Source organism: Oreochromis aureus, linkage group 17, assembly GCF_013358895.1.
Source record: "Oreochromis aureus strain Israel breed Guangdong linkage group 17, ZZ_aureus, whole genome shotgun sequence".
NCBI classification, from domain to species: Eukaryota; Metazoa; Chordata; class Actinopteri; order Cichliformes; family Cichlidae; genus Oreochromis; species Oreochromis aureus.
This window is the reverse complement of record NC_052958.1, coordinates 4,422,457-4,447,463: the sequence shown is the minus strand read 5'-3', so window position 1 is coordinate 4,447,463 and position 25,007 is coordinate 4,422,457. Positions and strand designations below refer to the sequence as shown.

The 25,007-nt window shown below is 41.6% G+C and overlaps 1 protein-coding gene across 1 annotated transcript in view; it reads right to left on the bottom strand.

Annotated features, from left to right (window-relative positions):
- sox5 (SRY-box transcription factor 5) overlaps positions 1-25,007 on the bottom strand; it is a 249,566-nt gene that overhangs the window by 103,098 nt on the left and 121,461 nt on the right. Inside the window, exon 4 of the mRNA XM_039601285.1 lies at positions 11,161-11,253. Within this exon, the coding sequence (XP_039457219.1) occupies positions 11,161-11,186 (26 nt within the window). The 5' untranslated portion in view covers positions 11,187-11,253. The remainder of the gene's footprint in view (positions 1-11,160; positions 11,254-25,007) is intronic.

The following is a 25,007-nucleotide window of genomic DNA, read 5'->3' as shown; positions in this document are numbered from 1 at the left end:
GTCCTGTGTCCCCGGGCAGGCGGTGTACTGTGTACGTGCGATGGCTGCCGTTAATGTAGCGTGGCACACAAAGCCCTGGCATCTCACTGGCACCTCTGCCCACGCCGTGCCACACTGAGAGGCACGGCGAGGCCTGCCAGAGGGGCTGGCAAGGCCGTGTATGTCTCTGACTTTGTGTACACATATGCATGTGTTCATTTGCTTGGTGATTGGTTCGGTGTACCTTCTATCTAAATATGTGTAACAAAGTACAATATGTATATACCATGCTGCTTTTGAAGGTGTGTGTCTAAGTATGCATATATTGTGACCCAGCCAAATACCACACACACACGCACACACACACACATACATCGGTACCCCTCTCATTAGGAAGACCCTACCCTGTGTCTCTAATGGCTAAGCCTTTGATATGCAATGACGACTAATTCCCTTCTGTGTTCCACTCTCCGCAGACAGCGCAGTCATTAGACCACGGACATGGACACACACATACACACACAGTTGTGTTTGAGTGGGAATCTAATCATTTAACCCGTCCAGAGGTTCTGATTCTCATCTGTCTTTACCTTATCTTCTGAATTGTCTACCGGGGGACTCACTCCCCTCACTTGTAATGTAAATAGAACAATATTTACATAAAAACATTTGAATTTATCATTAAAAACAGCTCTTCTTGATGTGGAATGCGTCTTTCTGCTCTTTAAGGCAATAAGGTGAAGCCTAATTTGCTCGTTGGACTGTTTGTCTTGTATGCATAAGTTATTCTGCCATCAATCTCACACTGTAATGAGGAGGAAAAATCCAAACATTTAAATGTACCTACTTTCTAAAATAGAGTATGCATTCTACACTGCAGTGCAAACAACTAGCTTTCTTTTTAAACAAAGTTATTTGTAGCATTAAATTCAATGGGCTGGTGTGGAACATCCAAATGAGCCTCACAGCACCTTTAAGGTAAAAAAAAAAAAAACAATCATATTTTTAAATGTTTTTGTCAAAGCAATTTCTTTGTTTTTTAAAGCTGCTGTAAAAGTAGTGCCCCTCTCTTTTAGTGCATCCTGATCTTAATGGTGTAGCTAGCAAACTGATGAACTTTCTTTACTTCTCCATTTACTGTCTCTAGATCTTTGGTTTGTGACTGTTTATGTCTCAGGGAAACAAAACTAAAACTAGGACGCCAACCTCCTTGCAACTAGGAAAAGTCATATACTGAATTATTTTGCTTTTAGAGACTGACTGCAAATAGTTGCAGTGACCAACTCCCACAGGTTGAATGTGCAACATCATTGACAATCGCACAAGTCATCTGGTGGGAAGCAACCTACCTGCAAACAATCGTGATCCGACTCAGTCCGGCTGCAACCAGTCTCAGACAAGACTGGTGGAAACTGATGAATAATCACTGCCTGATTTACAAACACAGACACGCCAACACGTTGCAATTTATCTGAGTCAGTTCATCTGCTACGTGTCTCTTTGCAATAGGGTACACTGCCTGGCACTGGTTATATTCTGGTTATATTCCTATACAAAAGCAAAAACAAGATTGGCCTGCAGCAACTATGTTACTATTTGTGGAGGAATTTCTGAATTTCTCTCTGAAATCTATAAGTTTCTGACTGCACTCTGATTTCACAGGTAACTATTGTATTATCACCAGTGTTGGGAAGGTTACTTTTAAAATGTATTCCACTACAGAATACTGAATACATGCCCCAAAATGTATTCTGTAACGTATTCCGTTACGTTACTCAATGAGAGTAACGTATTCTGAATACTTTGGATTACTTAATATATTATCATGCTGTTTACAACCACGTGAATGTCCTATTGCTGTGATTTATTACTGTTACTGAAGGTCCGCGGCTCCGAAACGTAGTAAAGGGACCTCTGGCTAATACGTCCGGTTCCCTGTCGGGCTGGTAGCCGAAAACTAGCTTTACTTTGTTGTCTGGGTCAACTTTGCTTATGCGGGGAGACAGAGAGAGGCGTTGAAAGGCTGCTCCAACGGAACTTATTTTTTCCGGAGGAAAACACGAACACAGTGTACAGTTGAGTCTTAATAGCTTACTTACAGCTGGGCTCGTCAGGCACTCTTCTTGGGTGCGGTGGTTATTATTATATTTACATGCTTCCAGCTCCCGTTTTTGCTCCGTGACAGCTCGGACTTTTCCTTTTTCTCCCTCCCTCGCTCACAGACACATAACGTGTATGGCAGTCCATTCTCGCTGCATGCTACATTCTTTAGGGCCATGCCTGTAGCATTCTGCCTTTTAGCTTAGCACAACAACAACAACAAAAGCGCTCTCTCACCCAGGAAACACGCAGAGAGAGCGTCACCCTGTAACCATGGCAACCGTAACGCTGCCGCCTGGAACGACAGAACGTAGCTGTCAAACAAACCCAAACAATCCTGACCCGCGACAATATGAAACAGGAAAGTACCGCCGTGTAATCCATTTATTTCAACAAAGTAACTGTATTTTGAATACCACCTTTTTAAACGGTAACTGTAACGGAATACAGTTACTCATATTTTGTATTCTGAATACGTAACGGCGGTACATGTATTCCGTTACTCCCTAACACTGATTATCACAAATCCCCAACATGACCCCATTCAAACACAAACTGATAGCAGACTGACTGTGTTAATGTTGTTCTATCACCCTCTTGGCATCTTGAAGATGGTAGCCAACTGCTAGTGGTGCAGACCTGGCCCCTGACTTTGAGGCAACCATTTCAAAGGAGTTGTTCCTTACAGAGGGTCAACCGCCTGTCATCTCTTTATCTTGCATTAGTGAAGACTTGCTACCTCCTCACTAATTTGAGCGTTTTAGCATGCATACACCTGAAGACCACATGTAAGTGCCAGCCTAAAAAAGAAGCAGAGAGTTTTGGTTTAAGTTATAGAAAATAAATAAAGAACGGTGAAGTTATGGTCACTGATCTCTTTGTTTGAACTGACAAAGACCTGCAACACAGGTCACATTTGAGTACAGGGTAGTCATGGGGACAAAAACGAAGGTTTTTAGTCATCAGTAGCAAACCTGAGTGTGTGTGCCCATTTCTCAATAATCCTTTTCTGCACATCCCAAACAAAACACGATTTCAAACTAAAATGGGGTCAGGAACATTTCCAAAAGTGTCCATTTTAGGAGTCCTAAAATGCCAGGGCAGTGAGAACACTTGGCAAAAGAAAAGGTCGCGTATCATCTATTGCTGTGGTCCATTATTTCTATCTGCCTGTAAAATGATTTAACACTGTTGCCAATTTTGCTTTAACTTTGTATTCATTTAAGCTTTATATTGCCACTAATCTAATCTTATCAATAACACACTCAAGCATTGTACAGGAGATTAAAATAGAAGCAGCAGATGCTAAGATATCATTCAATTTGCTGTTTGGGATGGATCGAGTGAAAACACACTGGATCTCACATAACTCTACAAACAAACTAAATGCCCTCCTTTAAAAGTACTAATATATTCACACCACTTTTGCTACCTGATGCGCTGTTTTCCCCCTCATTTCATAGTCTCTCCACCATCTCTCTCACTCACTCTACAGTGTTTCCTGTTTTTAATACATCTGCAATCCTCACTTAACCATAACCATCACCCTGATCTCTTTGCCCTCTCCGTCTCGTTTCTCTTTTGTTTAATCCTTCCCTAATCCAGCCCTTTTCTCCACTCTTTTCTTTTCCCTTCCCTCCCACCCCTACTCAACCCAGTCCTGTTATCGCTCTATTACCGTGTCCTCAGTTCATTCTGTAGCTATTAACGTGGTGAACAGCTTCACCCTTGCTGATTCCAGCCAGCTAATACAGGTTACACACACTCGAGCTCAGCTGGCTGTGTTGGCACACTACCCTGCTCACTTCTGCCGTCTCTCATCCCAGCATTATAAACCCCACCTAATCAGCCTCAGTGACACATCAAGTGTGTCATTGATTTTTAATTAACAATCTGAATTTGAACAACAGATCAGCTTTTAGAGAACTGTTGAATAACTGGTGTACAAACTATACAACATCAGGAAGTTGTGGTACACCTGAGAGGACAGTGTAAGCATTGAGTAGTGACACTGAGTCGGAGAAGGGGCTGCGAGGACATACTTAGCAGAGGACAAGGAAAGATTATGATACTGACAACAGGCTTGGAAATGTGACTATTAAAGTCTGTCACTAGCGACGGTTGCCACAGTTACCATTTATCGCTACTGCGTCAGTAGGTGAGGGTAAGAAGCCAAGGCTCCGGTCAACTGTGGAACAGTGCTCTGTGATGGATTGGGCTTGAACCGATTCTCGATGACAAAAGGTGATAACAGGATTTACCAAATGCTAAGGCGGAGCCAGAACAGGAGAGGAAGTCATTTATTGACATCTGATTGGCCAGCATCTGTGCCAGTCTAAATTTCGTTGGTTGTCACTGATTGCGCATCTTGTATTCAGAAGCTCAAAAGGACAAACATGATTTACGTTGTATGATTTCTCCTATGAACCTAAATCTTTAAGTCAGAGAAAATTATCTAAACCACAGACAAAAACCGTTTCGTTTACTCGTTTGCTTTAGTTCAATTCAATTCAGTTTAATTCAATGCAACATTTTTCATCTCTCACAATATACACCAATCCCTCAAGGTGCAAAAACCCTGTAATATTTGAAAACAGCAGATAACCCCAGCAATCAGTCATCTTCCCTATGAGCACAACTGGCAAAGGAGGGAAGAGAGAACAGCATTTTAACAGGAAGAATGATTCAGCAGAGCTATGTCAGGGAGAAGGAGCCATCTGGGTGAAGGGAACGAGAAGAGAAGAGAATAAAGGACAGCAAAGAGTGACGAGGACAAATCAAATTATGAGAGAGAGTCAATAACATGCAGTAGTGATATATCAATACATGGGGAGTGAAAAAGAGGTGAGCGCTGAGGGTAGCAGGGGAAGTCCCCAGCCCACTGAAGTATAACAGAGGGACGATTCAGGGTCACATAATCTTAAAAATAAGAGAGTTTTATCCATGTTCATCTGCTGATCCTTTTTAGAATCGCGGGAGCGATGACCCGATCCAAGATGTCAGAGAAAGAAGGAAGAACTGGTGGTCAGTCTAACAGACAGCAAATAGCTCTTACTTTCCTTTCAAAGCTGCATAGTACAGACATTTATGTTGGATAATGAATTGAAATATATCAGTTTGCTCCTTTAATTTGGCAATCAGATGATAATAAAAGTGCAATCTGCTTGGAACGTGAAAACTCCTACAAATGTTTTACGATGTGTTAAAGGCAGTATAGCTTTCTTTTTCATTTGGTTTATTTTATCTTTTCCCATAGTGAATGAGAAATAACATAACGTACATTTTTCTGGTGTTTAGCAGCAGGCATTGACATAAAGTAGGTATGAGAGAGGCAAAATGACATTATGTCACTTATAACAAATACAACAAAATGTTGTATTTAATGGTTAGCTTCAATTTATCTCCTTAACATTCCATATCAATGACTTTCATCAACCCAGTGCAGTGTTATATGTAGGTGATTTTATAGGTTTATAAGCATTAAAGCTCTTTAAGTTAGGCCAAAGTTCCTCCCACCAGACAAGCAAAGGCGTATTCCTACTCTTAAAGTTCATTAGAGTCAACACAGGCATAGAGGTTGCAGATTCACCTGTCCTGGTCGACTTTCACTGTCTGCTTTCCCATTGACAAATCATGTAGTCCTTTCATTTTGCAGTTAGTCTTTAGGCTAAATCAGCCTTATCCATGCTGCTGGAATATCCAGTAGAGACACAGTAGAGACAGAGAGGATAGCTCTCAGTAAGCACTGACACAAAAGCTGGTTAATACTATTGTTCATGACACAGTGGCGTTTGGCACCGAGGCAGCATGTGTTTGTGTGTTCATGTACGTACATACAATTCCTTATGTCAACACGTGTGTGTGTGTGCTTGCGTGTACGTACACGTGCATGTATCCGCATGTGCGTATCCACAATACCGGGCTGCAGTTAAGTGAGTAAATGCATTAAAAGGGCTGTTGCGGAGCCCTGCTCGCTCATTGCCCGAGATAATGAGGACGTTTTCTGTCTTCAGTTCAATCAGCACTCCCGGCTCTGTGAGACGGGAGAGCCTAGCAGATGCACGGCACGTAGCAGATGTGTGCTATTGGAGTGACATCTGAAAGTAAAACTCTAGAGCCTTTTTACGACATTGTGTGCTGCTGTTTAGATGCCCGCGATTTGCTGGCACCGAGCGATGGTGACAACAGCAACTCAGGGAACAAGCAAAGGCGCAAAAGAAAGAGGAGAGAGAAAAGGAAAAAGGCAAGGAGAAAAAGGGAGGAAATCTTTGGCAAGGGCCTCGTCTTTGAAGTGATTTGGAGAGAGATGACATACAAAATTAGAGAGTAGCATTTCGCCCTCTCCACTTTGACTACACATTAAACGCAACAGGGAGAAATTTTTCCCCACAAAGATAAATGGCGCAGGGGTGCGCCGTGGTCCCTAAACAACACAGATTACCTTGTCTGCTCGCTTTCAGAATCTGTTAGGATTTCAAGCCGTTTGATTAAAGTTTTGTTGGGTTTGTTTCTGATTCAGGTACATATAACTTTCCAACTATTCAGTTCCAACTTTTCAAAAGCCAACTGGAAAAAAAAATTACTCTTTTTCTCTTCAATCATCTCTCAGCCAATCAAAAACAGATCCTTGGCCAAAAACATGTAAGAGGAAAAAATATATACAAAGTGTTTGCCGCATACAAAAGGCAAGAAATCTGAAAGAATAAATGGCGAGGATTTATAGAGGGACTTCTTTCATTGTATACTATAGAAAAGGGAGATGGTTTAATTGGACCAATAGTGTCTCTCTGGCTCTGAGTAACATGATAAGTAGCTGCTATGTTCAGATCCTATACGTCTGTTCATCCATATATGGCGGTGTATCAGAGCCATACGGTTTCCTTATTCTTTACTAACAAACAACTGCTATTTACTATTCATTGTGGTATAAATTTCACAAGGGTCAAATCAACAGGACAACTTCAGCCATAATTACTTAGAAACAAGATGCTTAAGTAGGCTGTTTCGTACCACACCACGCAACACTTGCCTCTGTTTAGAGTTATTAAAAACAGTGAAAATTGCATGAAAACAGAATATGTGAATAATGATGGCGGCGTTAATAAAACAAAAGCACGTGGAAGATTTAAATAAGCATCTGGAGTCGAGTAGAAGCAGGTATATACAACGTGTGAGTCACACAGAACGATCCTTTTCTTCTGTGAAGAACGACGAGGTGCCCTAATTTATTTGTCAATGAAGCAAAAAGGAAACTTTTCAAAGCTCTGCAAAACTATTTTACCCCCGATTCCCATAAAAGGAGACAAAATGTATTCAAAAATATATTCACCATAAAGATAAAGATCCAAGAGACTGAGCTAATTTAGACGGTGTGTAGGTGAATGTTAAACAGATTAGTGGGCACACTTGGTGAACATAAGAGCATTCTTCATTCACACAAACACGCACACATATTTATTTGTGCCTTTGAAAATGATGCATTGTGTGAACATATATTGTATAGTGCGAGGCCGATCTAGAGGGAGTTTTATTGTTGTGCCCACGGGAGCAGATGTCACTGGCACTAACTCAATACTTTCTCTCATTCTGTCTCTGTTTGCTCTCATGCTGCGCTCCTCTCTCCCTCTCTCTCCATCTCGGGGTGTGTTTTTCTATCCGTCTCCCTTTTTTTGCTTGGACCAGATGGAGAGATGCTCTGCTCCAAACCTTTCTCACTCAGGATCACAATGCTCTCAGTCATGTGATCCGGTCTGCTATTTCCTGCCTCTCTCTCTCTCTGTCGCTTTCTCTTTCTATCCATAAGCGCTCGTTCTTCTCCTTCTTTCTCAGTATCCTCTCCCCCCTGACAAAGCCTGACAAAGGCCTTTCATTTCTTCTAGCCTGCTTGTCCTCTGTGTGTTTGTACTGTACCAAAGTAGTCTCCCTCTCTCATTGTATTCTCTCTCTCTCTTTGCAAAGAAGGTGTCTAGGGGCTGCGGGGGCCCTGCTCTGAGACAAGGGGCCTGCCTCGGCTCAGCGAGGGAGGTGGCAGGGGTGGGAAGGGGTCTGTGTGGTGAGTGAGAGAACGAGGGGAAGAAGAAAGAGCAAAAGCGACAGAGTATATTATTTCATTAAGTGCTTTGGAGCTCGGCAGGGATTGGGGAGTAAAACCTTGCAGCTCTGTGTGTGACAAGGGCGCGACCTCCCGCAACCTGGGAACTCAATCCACACACATTGCGCCGCTTTCATCTGATACTGGGGGTGTGTGAGAGCTCTCAGTCACTGGTGCTGGCTGGCTCGCTGAAGGTGCTAAGCTTTTTAGGCAGGGCCTGCTGAACGGAGGAAAGGTGGCGAGAATGACGGAGGGAAGGGATGCAAGAGGAGGAGGAAAGGAGGGAAGGTAAAGTGACTGGAGTAGGGAGGGTAGGTAAGGAGAGGACGGGGGGATTTGCCTGACAGAATTGGGCATTGTCGCTGAGCAGAGTAGAGCCGAGCTAGCCCATTCTGTTGATCTGAGCAGGATCCCGGAGAAAACAAAACTGCATTGTTCCCCGCAGATGGAAGCCAGTGTCTCCTGGGTAACAGCATTAATCTCCCCTTTTCTCCTGCTTCCTCTCTTGTCGGGGCCATAATCGGTGGGCTCCTTTCAGCAGCCGAGCCAGCCTCAAAGCCCAGGCTCCTAACTAGCCTCCTAATTAGCTGCAATTACAATGAAGACAACATGATGAGATAATAGAAATTTGCAAAATAATGACATACCACGGGAAAATATTCCTCCTCCCCAAGCACCATTTTTTTCCCTCCGGGAGAGGCACAATGGAGAGCCGGGGCCCTTTTCTGAAAGCGGGGAGCTCAGAAAAAATGGTGGCGCATTATGTGGCATAGAACCCTATTGTCTGCCTTCTGGTTGCTTCAATCAACAGGCCATTGTCTGGCTGCTTAAATCAAAATGACTCAAATACGGGCTCCGTAATGATGCCCTCTCAGCACTGCATACTGAACACAGAGACAGATTGAGGGAGAGAGGAGAGGAGAGGAGAGGAGAGGAGAGGAGAGGAGAGGAGAGGAGAGGAGAGGAGCTAACCATGCAATGTAACGCAGGGTAAAATAATTAAGACGAGGTAAGAAAAGGGCCCGATCATCAAATATCCCAAAGTGTTGAAAATCAGGTGGGAACAAGAGAGAGCAGGGAAACCAGCAATGGGACTGCTATTGACATTACACAGTAGTTTTGATCTGGATTTGTTACACATGAAATATTTCTGACTACAACATGACACAACTTCATGAAATCGAACGTGACTGCGAGTGAAGCAGTAGGAAAAAGGTGGAAAGACAGAAGCGGAATAGCAGGATAGAGGGAGGAGGAAGATGATAGAGGGAAGGAGGAGACTGAGGTAGACAGCAGGTGGTAGTCATGCACAGAGGAACATTTTTAACAACTCTGATCGGTAACGAAGGACGGAGTTACTTTTCTATTAAAACACTTTACTTAGAAGAAGAAAACCGATGGTATGTTTACTCTTTGCTTTTCAATATGCTTTGTTAAAGCTGCTGTGAATACTATCCGTCCTTTTGTTGGTTGTTTTTCAATATAACTAACATTAAAGTGTTAGTAACTTATGGAAATTAGATATAAAAATATATTAAGGAGCTAGGATTTTTAATGGGATAGAGTGACCATCACCCCTGTGTTCCAGTGGCCATGCTATTGTAACAGATTGTTGTGCTGGAATAGATTTTGCTGGTCACAGAACAAATAGTGTGGCCAGTTTTGAGCATCATAATGGGTTTAACGATAGTCTTAAAATATCCCATAAAAAGATCTCTTCTATCCAAAATTCCAAAAACAGACTGACTGTAATAAGAACAGGAAGGAGAGTGACATTGAGGAGACAGAACTTTCTTGTTCTTTCGAAGTTTTTCTTTGGACGCTGGCTCCCTTTCAGTTATTTTCATTCCCGTCCTTTTACTTCACAAAATTCGTACGTTTTTGGTTTGTCTGGAATAAATAATTCAAGCATAAAAATACTGGCATGAACCAGCGATGTGTCATCACGTGACAGATATGTTTTTATATCAAAGAACCAATTTTAAATTGTATCTTTGTTCTTAGTTTTTTGGTTGAATATATAGAACATTCAAAGATAACAGTTTGACAGGCATAAAATAGTATTTTGTACAAACAACGCCGGCCTTTCAGTTAATCCAACTGCTGTTTGCTGAAGCCTCATCATAAATGACCTCAATGGAAGGGAAACAGGGAGAAAATACTGAGGTATGCCAAATTACACAAGAACTGGACTGAGCGATGAATCAATTTAAAAGGAGCTCTGTCATGGTTCGGGGCTGCATTTCAGCCATTGGTGTTATGGATGTTATCACTGATCACTGGTCATATTTCGATCAACCATGCAACACCATCTGAAAAGCATCTGATTGGCAACAACCTCATTTTTCAGCACGACAATGATCCCAAACACACTGATAATACAGTTAAAGCATAGGTGGAAAGAAAAACACAGTGGAACACTATCCGATGTTGATTGGCCTCAACAATATTGAAGAAGTGTGGGATCATCTTGACAGAGAATGGAACAAACATCCAAAGAAGAGCTGTCCTTCAAGAAGCCTGGAGAACTATTCCTGAAGACTACTTAAAGAAACTACACAACAGTTCCTCAAGAGAGTTCAGGTACTTTGGAAGAACAAAGGTTCAAGCTCTTTACAACAGTACAGATTCTGTTTTGGCCTTGCGAGGAATATCGAAAGATGACGGAGAGTGAGTGTGAGGCCAAAGTTTGAGGATTGGTACTGGATAAAACAAAGATTATCACAATGCCATGACACGCTGCTTGACTGGGGTGAGTTTCCTCTAACCACAGGATAATTACCCAAAAGACAGCTTCAAACTCTGTAGGAACTATTTAGAAGAGTAGTTGTCAGTTTCTACAGTTTGCTCTGAGAACAGTGAAGATCAAGGAAGTATTAAAAAAAAAACAACAACTTTCTGGTATTTTCTGTGGATCAAATATATTTTCTTTTCTCCTGAAGTATTATTTTTAGCAAATAATTAACATAAGAGGCGACCTTCTCTCTCACCTGTCTTCAGGCTCGGCGTTCTTCATAGCACTCGACTTCTAGCAGGTTTGTGGCTCTGAAGCAGTCTGTCTGACACACAAACACACAGCAAGACTGACATATTGACAGACAGATAGGCAGAAAAACATGCAGACAGACAGAGAGACAACAGACATATGGACAGACAGACAGGCAGATGGATAGAAAGGCAAAGGTTAATATGCGGGAGAAGGGCTGAGAGTGTGTGAATCTGTGCATGAATGTTGGGTGTGCATGTGTGTCATGACAGCTGGAAGCTTGTGTTGTGAAGCCGAACACCTGAGACTGGCACAAACACAAACACACATCCGCACTACGACAGTAGCACATAGTTTTCTTTTTCGTTTTTTTCCATTAAATGTGACGTTAATTAATCCTGGTCTCTTGTAGTTTTAATCCCTGTGGTTTCTTCACTGGATGCCAGATAATGCCATCACTACCTTTGCCCTCAAATGAACACATACACACAAAGCAAAATGGGTTCCTTCTGAAATGACAAACTTTATTTATATTTATAAAGCTTGCTAAAATTTTTATATCAGCCACTCGTAGATCCCCAACATGACAGATCTGCGGATCAGCTTATTTGCTGAGTTCATGTGCTTCCAAGTCTGGTTTGGTTTTGAAGTTAACCCTCTGAAGTCAACACTAAACCACCATCCAACAGCCAGAAACCTCCTACAACCACTTGCCAACCTGTCAGGGAATATACATTTTTCCCTAGCGACCAGTGTTTTCCAAGGACTCGCTGACTAGTCTTCTAGCGATGTGTTACTGAGGCCAAAACAAAGAATTTAATTGTATTTACAGTGCCTATTATAAAGTGTTACCCAGCTTAGATGTACATGAACGAAACATGTTAATTGTAATCTCATAAACTGTGACTGATCTGCACCATTTAAAGTAAAATGTTCTTTCACAATTCCTCATAGTAAAGTGGACCGGAATTTATACAGCCTTATCTAGTTTAGGCTGAGAACTCAAGGTGCTTTTGCACAGCATGCGCCCCAACTGTCATTCAGACAGCTAGAATGATTAAACGATTAGGAGTTAGTGATGCAGTTAAAAACTTCAGTGTAATCCCATTGAAAGATGCTGGTATTAATCTGCAGGGTGTAGGAGGTCACAGGCAGAGGTGCAGCAACCTTAAAAAGCAGAAGCTCCGCTACCTCTTCCTAAACACAGAGGAGTCCCGTTAAGTAATTAGCTTGTGTCAGATAAGTTGACAAGCTCGTTAACACGCCACATCATCCGATACTGCCGCCTTTGTTTGTGTAGGCTTCTGAGAGGAAGTTAGCAGTCTAATTAGCATAATTACAACTGCTGATTTATATGGGTGTAATTAGCAAGCAGATTTCTGCATGTTGTGGTCTGATGGAGATACGCTGCTGCGAAGGAAGAAGCTGGAGACCAGATTCCCTTACAGTTTGCAGTATGCCAGAGTCATGTACACACAGTTCTTTTAGTCCTCCACACACATATGGATGAATAAATTTAGTACAAAGACGGTTTAAAATAAATACATATATGTCTAAACTGTACATACACACCAGTCACTTCCCTCTAAATATTTTCAGAATAATAGCAGCAGTAGAACATTCAAACTTTTTGCCTCCATTAAAGGTGAATAAATCTAGACAAGTCTCATCTAACAAACGGTTTTCGGGGTCTCTACTTAAAGCACATCAGTATTTTTTTACTGCCAGATTACATGGTCTGAATCCCCGTTAGGAAATTTAAAGACTCTTTAAAATAAATTTCACGCGCCTAATAAAGAAGCACTTTGAGCGGATGCACTGAGAGAACAAGAATGGAGGAGCAAAACAGAGGCATGATCCGTCTGACAACTTGGCCTTAATTGCACCAGACGTTCACAGTAGGACAGTGAATTAGTGCAGTTACCTCTCATCACTACTGTAAAAGCCCGGGGTCGGCAGATTACTGTACCACACTCACATGCAGTACAGACGTGCTAACACACACAGTGCAGGGTGCTGTCTGGTGATCTTAGCAGTTTTCTAGGTGACATGGGGTGAAATTGGGGTCAAAATGAATCTCAGTGCCAAACCAGTTAACACAACAATGTGGACACTGGGAGTGTCCTGGTGAGGCACCATGCTAAGACTTATTTTGTCTGCCTGGCATGGCAGAGGACAAACCTCTTATTTAATCATCAAGGATTCTCTCATGAGCCAGAAGGGTGTTACTCTATAGGAAAAGGGTAAAGTGTAAAGACAAAATGATGCATTTTAAAGCAGTGTGTGTATTAACTAAACTCAGACATAGGTGGACAGTTAGTTACTTCACTCCTACAGAAGAAGGACAAAAATGTTAAAACTAAGAATTTTCTAGCATATAAGAGCAACAAGACTGTCTCGTCAAGCAGGAAAGATGCTTCTTTTTTGTCATGTAATAATGAAAGAAATTTTGAAAGATTTTAAGAAATAACAATATATAACAAGTTAATGTGACAAAACAATATCACAGTATAAAAACTAAAAATCTTGTTATAAACAGGAAAGTAAGTCACAGGAGCCCAAACATTCTGAGGATTATGAAAAATGACCTGAAACAGTTTTTTTTCCCCCTCTGTTTTTGCTGGTTTGTCAGCATAAATTCAGTCACTATTTGACTTACAAACGAATCATTTCAGCTTTATTAAATCTATGGAACAACATTTATCTCATGTGACCCTTTGAAGGGTTCCCAGCCCTCACAATTGTGAACTATTGCCCTCTAAGACTCATTACAAATCGTAATTAGAGGGTTTTTTTTTTATTTAAATTGATGTCTTTAGCCTCTTCTATTATGCAGCATGATTTACTCTCAAATACTGACAAACAGAATTAGCAAATAAGATGATCCAAATTCCAGGTAAGTTCGCAGTCACACGCTGTAAATGTCATCGAGATGACAATATGCATCAGTTTATGTCCTGGCATTTATTTACACATGCACAGATTTCCTTTTAGCCCGTGTTCGTGCCCTGGCCACACACAGACACACACAAGCAGGGACCAGTATAAAGGCCTGATTGATTTCCTCACACACACACACACACACACACACACACACACACACACACACACACACACACGCCAATGGATTGGGATGTGTGGATTTGTCACTGAACGTGCGTGCATGTAAGTTGTGGATTGACTGTATTAATTAATGCAGTGCAGATGAGTCCCCTCTGAGCTGTCTAATTAGACATTAGCATGGAGATGTAATTACCTGAGAGGGCTCAACACGTTTCACTTAACTACTCTCCCTCCTGCATGGCACACTGAGCAGGTAGGGCTCAGGCTGACTGGTTTGTGCGTGAAAACGCCTATGTAGTGTACTGAATGTGTGAATTTGGCTGCGTTTTAGCTGGAGTTTTTATGCTCTTTCAGATGCAGATGGTAGCAGTAGATTGCAAAGACCTAATTGATCTGCTCCTAAAAACAAGCTCCCCTTGTGCATCCTTCTGTCCCCTACTCTTTGTCAATCATTCTTTCTTTTTTTTCCATCTGTGATACACTGTAGCAGGTCATCCTTTTTTTCCTTCCCCTCTCCTCTCTTGAGTAGAAGTGCATTAGGCTTCTCTACTGAGCGACATAGGTTCGATTCTTGATCAATATCCACCACTCTACTGGCAGAAGAAAAATAAAAGGTCCCTCTCTGCTCTTCAGTCTCGAAAAGCCTCCCTTCCTCTTGGAGGAGAGAAAGAGAGCCCAGATCTGTGAGATCTGTTTGCCAGCGTCACCATAGCAACCATCACTACCAACCTTGACACTGGAGTTGCATTGTCTGGGACCCTGACATTAGATAAATAAATTACACAAACCTTTGCTCAAACATCAGATAAATACATACAAAAAAATGCAAAAATCAACTAAAATCCACAAATTGTCTTTTCTATGGTCTTTGATCAAGATAATCCAAAAATGAATGTATAAGCATGACGCACGATGTTATATGCATGTACAAACACAAAATCATCCGCAACCAAACACACACACACACACACACACACACACTAAAATTTGCCATCCTCTTTGATAAAAACAGACTGTTAGGCTGAGCTCAGAGGAGACTGTCAATACAAGACAACAGATTGTGAGAACCCCATGAACTCCAATACAGCCTGCAACACACCTCTTAGAGCACCAGGAAGAAATCTATGGGCTGCTGCAAGCATTGTCTTCTTATCTGTAGATGGTTCTGTCCTGTTTCCTATGAGGATCAATAGCATTAGCATGTCTGACAGAGAAAGAGAAAGACAGCCAGAAAAAAAACAAAGATAAGAAGAAAAACATCCTAAAGCCGACTGCTGCTCTTTGTCCAGAGTCCAAAAGTCTTTTAAAAAGATGATTAAAAAATATAAGTTTTCTTTTAAATGGGATGAACCAGCACTAAAAGCAATCTGATTCTGGTAGAGTGTTTAGTTCAGGGAAAATAGGATTTTTTTTAAACTAACCTGATGAGACTAATACGACTGACACAACTACAATAATGAAAGCAATGTCCAATAGCCAAAAAACCAAGTATAGTAGTATGGACATCACCCAGTGAAAGACGGAGACAGTAACACACCGTATCTAGGCTAAATGAGAGTATTACATCGGAAACAATTAAAAAGAGCACTCATTTAACTTAAACAGTTAAAGCTATCAAAGACGCCGAGAGCACAATATTAGCTCACTGCTCTAAACAGCTGTGATGACGGGGATGTGCTGCACATCATGAACAATAAGCAACAATACAACTTGCTGGCATGGCTACAGCTAATGACAATTCAGATGACACAGCTACCGGCGGTACTACAGAAGACGCGACAATTGATGTAGTTTTATAAATAAATCAGTTCAGATTCTGACGGAAAAAAAACAAAACTGTGACAAAGTCGGGCAAAACATTTAATAAGTCACAGCAACAACGTGCCATTGGAAATTTCTGTTAAACTTTAATAGCGGCAAGAAATTATTACCAAGGTGAGACTATGAACCAGCAATCGCAGAAGTTTCTACAGAGCTGAATTTCAAGTATTTGCTTAGCTGCTGGCTTTATCTGTTTACAGATGCTAGCTCCTATGGAGGAGCCTATCCGAGCTGCGGCTGAACAAGAGGCCGGCCACAAGACACCTATGGTCAGATTCAGACTCACCAGTTAGCCTAACATGCATGCATCTTTAGACATGCAAACTCGACACAGCAGGACCCAAGAGAGCCGGCTCGCTCAGACCCTCTTGCTCAAGATTGCTTGAGGGTGCTAACTACTGCAGCACCACGCTGCTTGCCATTAAACCACATTATAATATAATGAGCTGAAAAATGTTAAAGAGCTCAGTAAATCCTAGAGATAATAAATAAGCATGTGGTCCAGTCTTGATACTGATTAGTTCAGTTACCAATGTATACTTTTTAGAACTGATTTACACAGAGAATAAGGCGAGATATTATGATAAAATGCTTTGGTTCATATGTACCCCAAAAGTAGGAAAACAGTCTGAGGTGACCTATTTTCCATACTGAATGTTTCACGGCTGTTATTCAGCTGGTCAGGCCGAGATAAATTGAGTAAAAAGTTTTGATTCCCCAACACTAAAGTGGTGGCGGCTACAAGAGAATGCTAATGGAATCGTGAAGCAGCTTATCATGTGAATGAGAACAATAATGAGGAGACAAAGCAGAGACAAATCCATTGTAAGTGAGGTGGAATTATGTCGGCTCAGTGGATTATAAAAGGCCTTGATCCAGTGGGAGTTGAAAAACATGGCGTCTGTTCTCACACATTTTTACACGCGCACACATTCATGCACGCTACAGCATGTCAGAAACACGCACACAATAATACACACTAACATCAAAACACACATATGCATAACACACAACTGTACACACACAGAAATACCCACAAAGACATAAACGTCAAACCTTGATATCTACTCGTGCTGCCAGATAATTGAATTAATTCAGCCGAGGAACAACTTCACAGATTAGTGACTTAACTTTCCAATAATAAGAAAAAACTCAGCCACGCGTGATAATTACATTTGTCTCAAATGAGGGCAGCCGTCGAAATGGATCATGTATTGCCATGCGTCCACAGTTTAACCCACACGCTCGCATGCACACGCACAGACACCTCCCCTAAGTGGCTGTGAGATAAAGACATTTTTACAATTAGAAAACAGAAGAAAGGCAGTGTGAACATGGTTTCAGTGTATTTGCTACAGATACATCAGACTTCATTACTTCAATACTGAATATGGTATATATGCACTGTCTATGTACTGTCAAATTTCTGCTTGCCTTTTATTCTTTCAAGTAGTTCTCTTAGTTCTGATTAAAGGGCAGTTGTTTCTACCACTATATTTTAATGCTATGGGGTACCATCACCAGCTGCTCTCCTAGGCTGTGATGCAGGAGTTCTTCAGACCGCTGAATTCAAGCAGCTGGATGATATCAAGGACCAACAGCAGCAACTTGGCTAGCAAGCTAGCTGATGGTAAGTACCACGGCTAGTTGGTAGCAACAACTCAACTTTCAAAATGAGAATGCTTTGCCCCTTTTACATCGGAAGTCAGACGTCAGAACTAGGAGTGAAGTCACTCCTGATTTGACATTGTTTCAAGTAGCAATAGTCGGAAAAGCAGGCTTTCTTTTGTTCCCTGGCAAGGTAAAGCCATTCATGCATCTCTAGCAGTACAATGCAATGCCCGTTTTGCACTTAAAAACACAGCTGTGCCACGTTCATGGGTCGAGGCTGGTCAGAGCTCTTTGTGTGGCTTATTTAGTGCAGCACAAATAAACAACAGTGATAATACAGATTGCAAAAACCATAAAACTTTTCGAGTTGGAAATCCAACTTGGAATTTCAAACTTCATATGGAATGTAGTGTAAGAGTGAGGGGATTCAACCAAACCATTTATTCGGAGTAACACAAAGCAATGCTTTTTTCCAAACTGTCTTAAACCTCATTTGGAAAAACCGAATGTAAAGCTGGTAGATCATGTGGAACTTTAGTTTGTATAGCAATGCCAATCTGCTCATTGTCAGGTCCGTCCAATACTCTATATTTTTGCTTGTGAAACAAGACGGAAAAAAAACAGGATTCCAACTTTATCAGAGCCACGGCTGAGGCACAGTTCAACCTGAATTCACTTCAGCTGTGTCCAGTGAACAGTCAAGGTTAGAAATATGTGGCATCAGTGGCTGACCACACTAACCCTTTTCTAAAATCTATTAGAAAGCTGTCCAAGGAGTTAGCCGTCATAGCAGCAAATTAAAGCTCATGATTGCCAAATTAAAGTGTAAAGTGAAAAGCAGTCCAAAAACTGTAACAAATTTAAGCCTTTACCTTAAACATTACACGAGTTATAACAAATTCCCTTACTAAAGAGGTTAATTTTATCTGGATCTCATAAAAACAGCATGCATATGCACACACAATCATCCAATCACGAGCAACGTCTTGCAGTGGACAGGCAGGTAGAGAGGAAGCTAAGAAAGGTGCCATGCCGTACTTAATAGTCCCACAACACTGAATTCTCAAACTGCAAAAACAAGCCATAAAAATTCCAGAGAGTTCATTGAAAACCTCTCTAGTTACCCTTCACTCCCCCCTCTCCTTCACCATCCCTCTCTTCCTCCCTCTTCTGCCTCTCCTATTTCTGTCTATTGTCAGTACAAAGCATCACATTCAGGCCCCAATGACTTCTCTTATGGCTGTGGTAGGCTAAACGGACAATGGCCGTATGGAGACAAAAGCTAGTTTATTAGGCTGAAGAGTGACAGAGTAACAGGCTGTGTGTGTGAGAGAGAGAGAGATGGAGAAGGAAAAGAGGAAGACAGAGAGAAAGAGTGGCCCTCTGCGTTCCATTGTGGCTGGACTCACATCTGGTGGCCATGTGTGACCGGAGCAGCAGGGCTAATGATGGGCTTCCTGAGGCCAGCTCAATTAGGCCAGGCCTCACCGGACTCCCAGAGAGAGAGAGGCAGAAAGAGAGATGACTATCGACATGCTGGTTTACCGTTTGTGTGTGTTTGTGTATATGAGTCAATCTCCACTATATACATTCCCCTCCTGCTTACGTGTGTGTGTGTGTGTATAGACAAGCGTGTCTTTCCTCTACTGATGTGCGTTTTCAGGCATTTGTGTATATGTAGTTCACCCTGACACACTCCTGATTTTTCTTTTTTTTTTTTTTGTAAACAAAACAACACCTCCCTTCAACACACATACACAAGCATGCATACACACACCCTCCCTCCTAAGCAGGCTAAAACTAACGAACAAGCTGTAAAGCCATTAACGGTTAGGGCACTGCTTTGATGGCCCCAATATACAATTTCCAACACACATAAAACTACACAGGGCAAGAGCTTGCAACCATGTCCTAAGGCATGTGTGCCCATGTCTGTGTGTGATGTTTGGTATGTGTGTGTGAGTGTTACATTATGTACAAGTAAGCACCAAATCAGGTGGGTTTCTGTGACAGTCCTTTATTATTCCTGCTTTGCAAACCGTTCACCCCAGAAGACACAGGCTGAAAAATACAAACCTAATAAACAGCAAAGAAAAGCCCGTCTGTCTGTGTTAATAAAAGGCTTTATTGGGGAAATTTGATGCCAATTCTTCCCATAATCACGTGTTACTGGTCAGATGTGTATAATTAGTATTGCATAAGCAATCGCACAAACAAGAACTGGGGTTATTTGAGGCTTTGAGTTTTAGGAAAAGAAAAAGGACACAGGTTAAGGTTTCAAACATGATGCTAGTCTGCGTCCTGTGTGTGGTATACGCTGACAACACATGTTAAGGTCAAGGAGTCTCGCATGGTTTCAAGATTTCAGTCAGTTGCTTAATTTACGGGGTAATTTTGAGTAGATGGAAACACTGCTACTGTAGAGAGGAACACTCCTACGAGAACGAATTACTCCCAAAGCCATTACGCAATACGAATCAGCAGCGCCCCGTGCGTAACAATTGAATTTCCTATTCCTTTAATTAGTAAAATATGACACAAGGAAAGGAAGATATTATCACATGTTAAAAAAGAATGAGAAGAAAAACAGAAACTATCAGAAATCTACCTGGAAATCACATGCACTTTGTCTAACAACAGGGCTCACTCTGAACCAAAATATGTCATCTGGACAGCTTTTGTAGATTCTGAAATGCTCGTAATTGCATACCATTTCATCCATCTAGCCCTGGTTTTGTTTTTTCCTTCATGGCTTCCTCGCTGATCAGGTCTTTGTTGTGGTGCTTCTCTGTCATTCAGGTGTGGTCTGTGGTCAAAAAACCCACTCCACTGTCCGTGACTGCAGCTGGTGATTGTAGTCCTACTTCTGGTCTAAAGAGCCACATTGCAAACATGAGAGACATTGCTTGGTTGTCTTCCCCTGACAATCTCCAGTGCTTTCTTACAGTTAAAATTTTGATAAGGCCGATAAAAGGATCTAAATGTGTGAGAACGTTCACTAGATCAAAGATTCGGTTTAGCTGCTGAAGACGAACTTGAGCCCAGAAGCAGTTACTTGATCTTCTGTCCACATCACCTTCTCTCTCTCTCAAACATTAAATCAATAATAGTCAACTGCAGTGTTCGATCCCCATCTGTTTTCAGTGGCTTCTTTTGTGTGGCTTTACAGAAGGTTTCCGTGGTTACATGCGCTCCCTCTGTGGAGGGGAAGTGGTTCTTTAGCTGGAGAATCACAGGTTTCAGTCAGGCCATTACTGCCCCGTGTAGGCACCATGAAAGCTGATTATCATGTGTGACTGCTTCTAACCTTCCAAACACAGCTGTCTGTACCAGTGTTGTTCAACAGGTGTCTGTCAAGTGCTGAAAACACCTTCTGTGTGTCTAATAATTGTGTGCATGAAGCAAACCCACTAAGTTAATGGCGTCTGCTACCTGTGCTATTGTGGGATTCAAAGTGAATGACTGGATTAACTTTGGGTTACACTGTACTGCTAAAGGTTTGCTGTATTAGAATGTGATCCTTTCTCAGTGGATATTTAATTGGTGAATACATTTTTCTTGGTAATTTCTTGTAATGTCAATGTTGACGTGTAGCTGGTGGAGGATCTTGCCCTTTCAAAAGTGTAGAAATGTACAGACATGTAGCTTAGTTGCATTTGGGAGGTGAAAACAGTTCAATGTGAAAGCACAGGGGAACGGTAATTACCTAAGATTTGCTAGCTATCTTACATAATCTAGTGGTTGCTAGTTTTGGGGTCATGGCAGTCAGTCTGAGACAGAAGCAACAAGTAATACTTTGGTTAAGCTAACAATGTCTTATTTCATTAATTATAATAATAAAAAATTATTACAGGTTGTTACAGAATGTGATGGGCGTGGTTTGTGGCACAGCTGTGGGGGAGGCGGACACACCTGAGCTATATCGGGTCATCACGCCACCCCTATTAAACATGCTAGCACCCGAGGACGTTGTTGTTGTTGTTGTTATGTTGTGTGTGGCTGGCAGCTGAAAAGCTGCAGCCGAGTGTGTAGAACGACAACCGGGAAATAAAAGTGTGTAAACTGAACTATGCGGTCGGGTCCGTCGTCACGCAGAGATTAAAAGAAGCACTGCAATATAAGCACAGTGGGAAAAAAGTTTGCCTGCAACACTACACACTTAAGTCTGACCGATAATAGCTATTTGCCAATCTAAGTATCTGTTTTTATTTCAGCTGACAATTAAATGGAAATTTAATTACATTTTAAAGTAAAGAAGAGACAACAGAAACACAACAGAGAGTGAACAGGAACGTGGGGAACAAGTGAGGAGATGACGTAGGAAATGGTCCAGGGTGGAATCAAGCCCCAGCTCCCTGCAGCCTTTTGGGATATGGATCTCCTGCTCAACACAGTAAGCTATAGCAGCACCCTAATGGTTCACTTTTAACCTTAAAAACAAGATTATACAAAACAAACACACGATCCTTGTGACTAAAGTATTCTCTCACTTTCAATAAATAGAGCTTGGGAGAGTTATTTCGCTAAAGGTGAACTCAACATATTACTTCTTCCTAAAAGGTACAAAATAACTTTTATAAAAAACACCCAAAACAGTTTGAAAATTACGCAGCATGGGCGAACAAAAGAAAAACCCATCCAGCCATTAATGCCATAAAGCCGCATAATGTACACAAACACACACAGTAGGAGAGCAACTTTGCTGGTCATCAAGGACAAACTGTACCACCTGTTAACAAGGCTACAGCGGCAAACCACTGGCACTTCTTCCCTCAGTCTCATTCTGTCTCTACAGGAAATGAGCGGGCGAATAAGCAGACAGAGATAATTACAGGCCAAACAATAGCTGTCATTTCTTTCCACATCAACCTCCTGGCCCTACCCTCCCACCGACACAACACGGTTCACTGTAATCCGTGTCCACTTGGTGGACAGAGTGGCTTCATCCATCTATTCTGTTTGCTTGCCCCTCTCCTCTCTCCCTTTGCTTTGACAAAACAAAGCATGTTAACCTTGAGCTGAGAACAGCTTTCTGCTGGCGTCTGAGGAGATATTAAGAAGGTGATTAAGTGAGATTGATGGTACTTTAATTCCCCGACAAAAATAATGGCTCTTTCCTGTTGTTTAATCTTCAATCTTCATTAAATGAGGGACACTCAAGAGACTATGGTTTTTAGCCAAAAGAAGGCCACGCTAACAAAGGACACCATCAAGGATGGTATTTGCATGTTTAATCAAAATGAATTGTAATTGAAAGTCCAAAGGAGGGTTTGGGAATGCAGCAAACTGGAGCATGAAAACAAATTGTTTAAACATGTGAAGGTAATCCTTGATTCTTTTTTGGAATTCAGAACATTTGACTGCAATTTAGCCACAGCGTAATTAGAGCACAATTGTGAAACTCTCGTATGCATATTACTATTGCGAATTTTATTGCCGCTGTTGGTTTGGGCCGACTTCTGGATTTTGCTCGCTGCTGCGACCTTGCAGCCCAGGAAAGCTTTTCAAATGGACTAAAGAAAAATAAAGAAAAAGTTCTGTTTTCTTAACTTGAGAAAAAGTCACATTTTGGAGATAGAAAGTTGTGAAAATACAAAACAAAAAACAAAACAAAACAAAACAAAAAAAGAAACAAAAGCTATTTACATTTTCCCTGGAAGGTTCAGGACTAGTTAGAGAGTACGCTGAGGTTTGCACGCATTAGGTAAAATGCCCTATGACCTCCAGAACGCAGCAAGGTATCTTTTTTGTGTAAAAACAAAAACTCCAGCACAGGTTCAGTTCTTTTTTTTGGTGGATGGACTGTCCTTGAGCAAACCAGCAAACCCCTATCATTTCCCAGAGGCGCTGTTTCGAATTTGACCCTGCATTCTGACCTCCCGGTGGCAAGAGTCTAGTGAATATAATATTCTTACTTTTGGGTGATCAATTCCAAAAAAAAAAAAAAGGCCAATAGAAGCAGCCTCGGTTTTTCTCTCCTACATGGAGGTCAGAACACAGGGTCAGCCGAAGAGCTACGCTCTCACAGCCGATAAGGATTCAGTGTCTTGCTCAAGGACACTTCAGCAGGGAGGACAGATGCTGAGATTCCTTCAGTTCAAGAGCAGAGTCTTCACTAAACACAGCCCCCTGCTGCTCTCAAAGAACCTGCATGAATAATGTGTATTCAGTATTTAAGAACTCTGTAAACAAGCTTACCGGATGCTAATTATCAGATACAAGGTCTTACATTTAGGGTGACTGCTCAAGGTCATTTTATATCACGGGAAATCAAAAGAAGATTTAAATAACAGAATGAAGAGAATGCAGGCTTTTTATTTGACTACAATAAAATAAACTGTGGTATAAATCTTCTCAACATTTAAATCGAAATCCAAACTGTGCTCAAAGTCTCAACACAGGCAAAGAAAGTAAGTAAGAGGTTGTAACGGATTGATTAATCTAAAGACTGTTAATTTATACACGTTACAGAAGAAGTGGTAAAAAAAATGGCAGTTTACTTCCATCCCCTTTGCGTCCTTTTCTATATTTTTCTATCAGTGACATTCAGTCAGTTTTGTATGGTGGCCTAATGACTGACTGCAAATAGATGGACTGTCAAACAGCACATGCAGATGAAAGGGGTCCTGTCGTGTCGCGCCGACATTTTGACACCATATCTGTGCATGTATAAGCGAGCTAGTTTGCCTCCGTGCGTGGGTGTGTGTGTGTTTGTGCATAAATACACGTGATGAATTGACTGCAGATTCGTCTATAACCGTCTCTCTGTACAATAGAGGCTATAGCAGCCACAGAAACAATCCTTTTAATCTACTGCATCTTTCACGGCATCTCAGTCTGATGTCCGACTGCACAAAGAAAGGTTGGGGAGGGCTCGGCTTGGGTGGGTGGAACAAACAACTGGGATGTGCTGTCTCTCTTCCTCTAACCCTCCCTCCCTCTCAGTGGCTTCAAGGTCTGCTTTGGCGTGGAGTTACAGTTAGTTTACTCACCATCAAAGCAAACCCAAACTTCTAAGTTCCCTAATAGAGTTATGTGTGTACATGCTCCATGTGCTGGTGGAGAGAAAATGAACGATTGGAGTCTCTTTTTTTAACAACTTCCTAGCAAATGAACTGTACCAGCAGAAACTAAACCAAGTTGCTTAAAAAGTTCATCCTATCTGTCATTCTTCCTTCTTTAGTCTGTTGCTTCTTCATCTATTTTCTATTTATCTCTTCCCGCCATAGCCACACTCACACACAGTACCAGCCACAAGTTTGAACATTTAATAATCGTTTCTGCCTTCAAATCATTCCCTGTACTAAACCCATGCCTACCAAATAGTGCCTAATCTAGCTCATCCTCCTGAGTTCA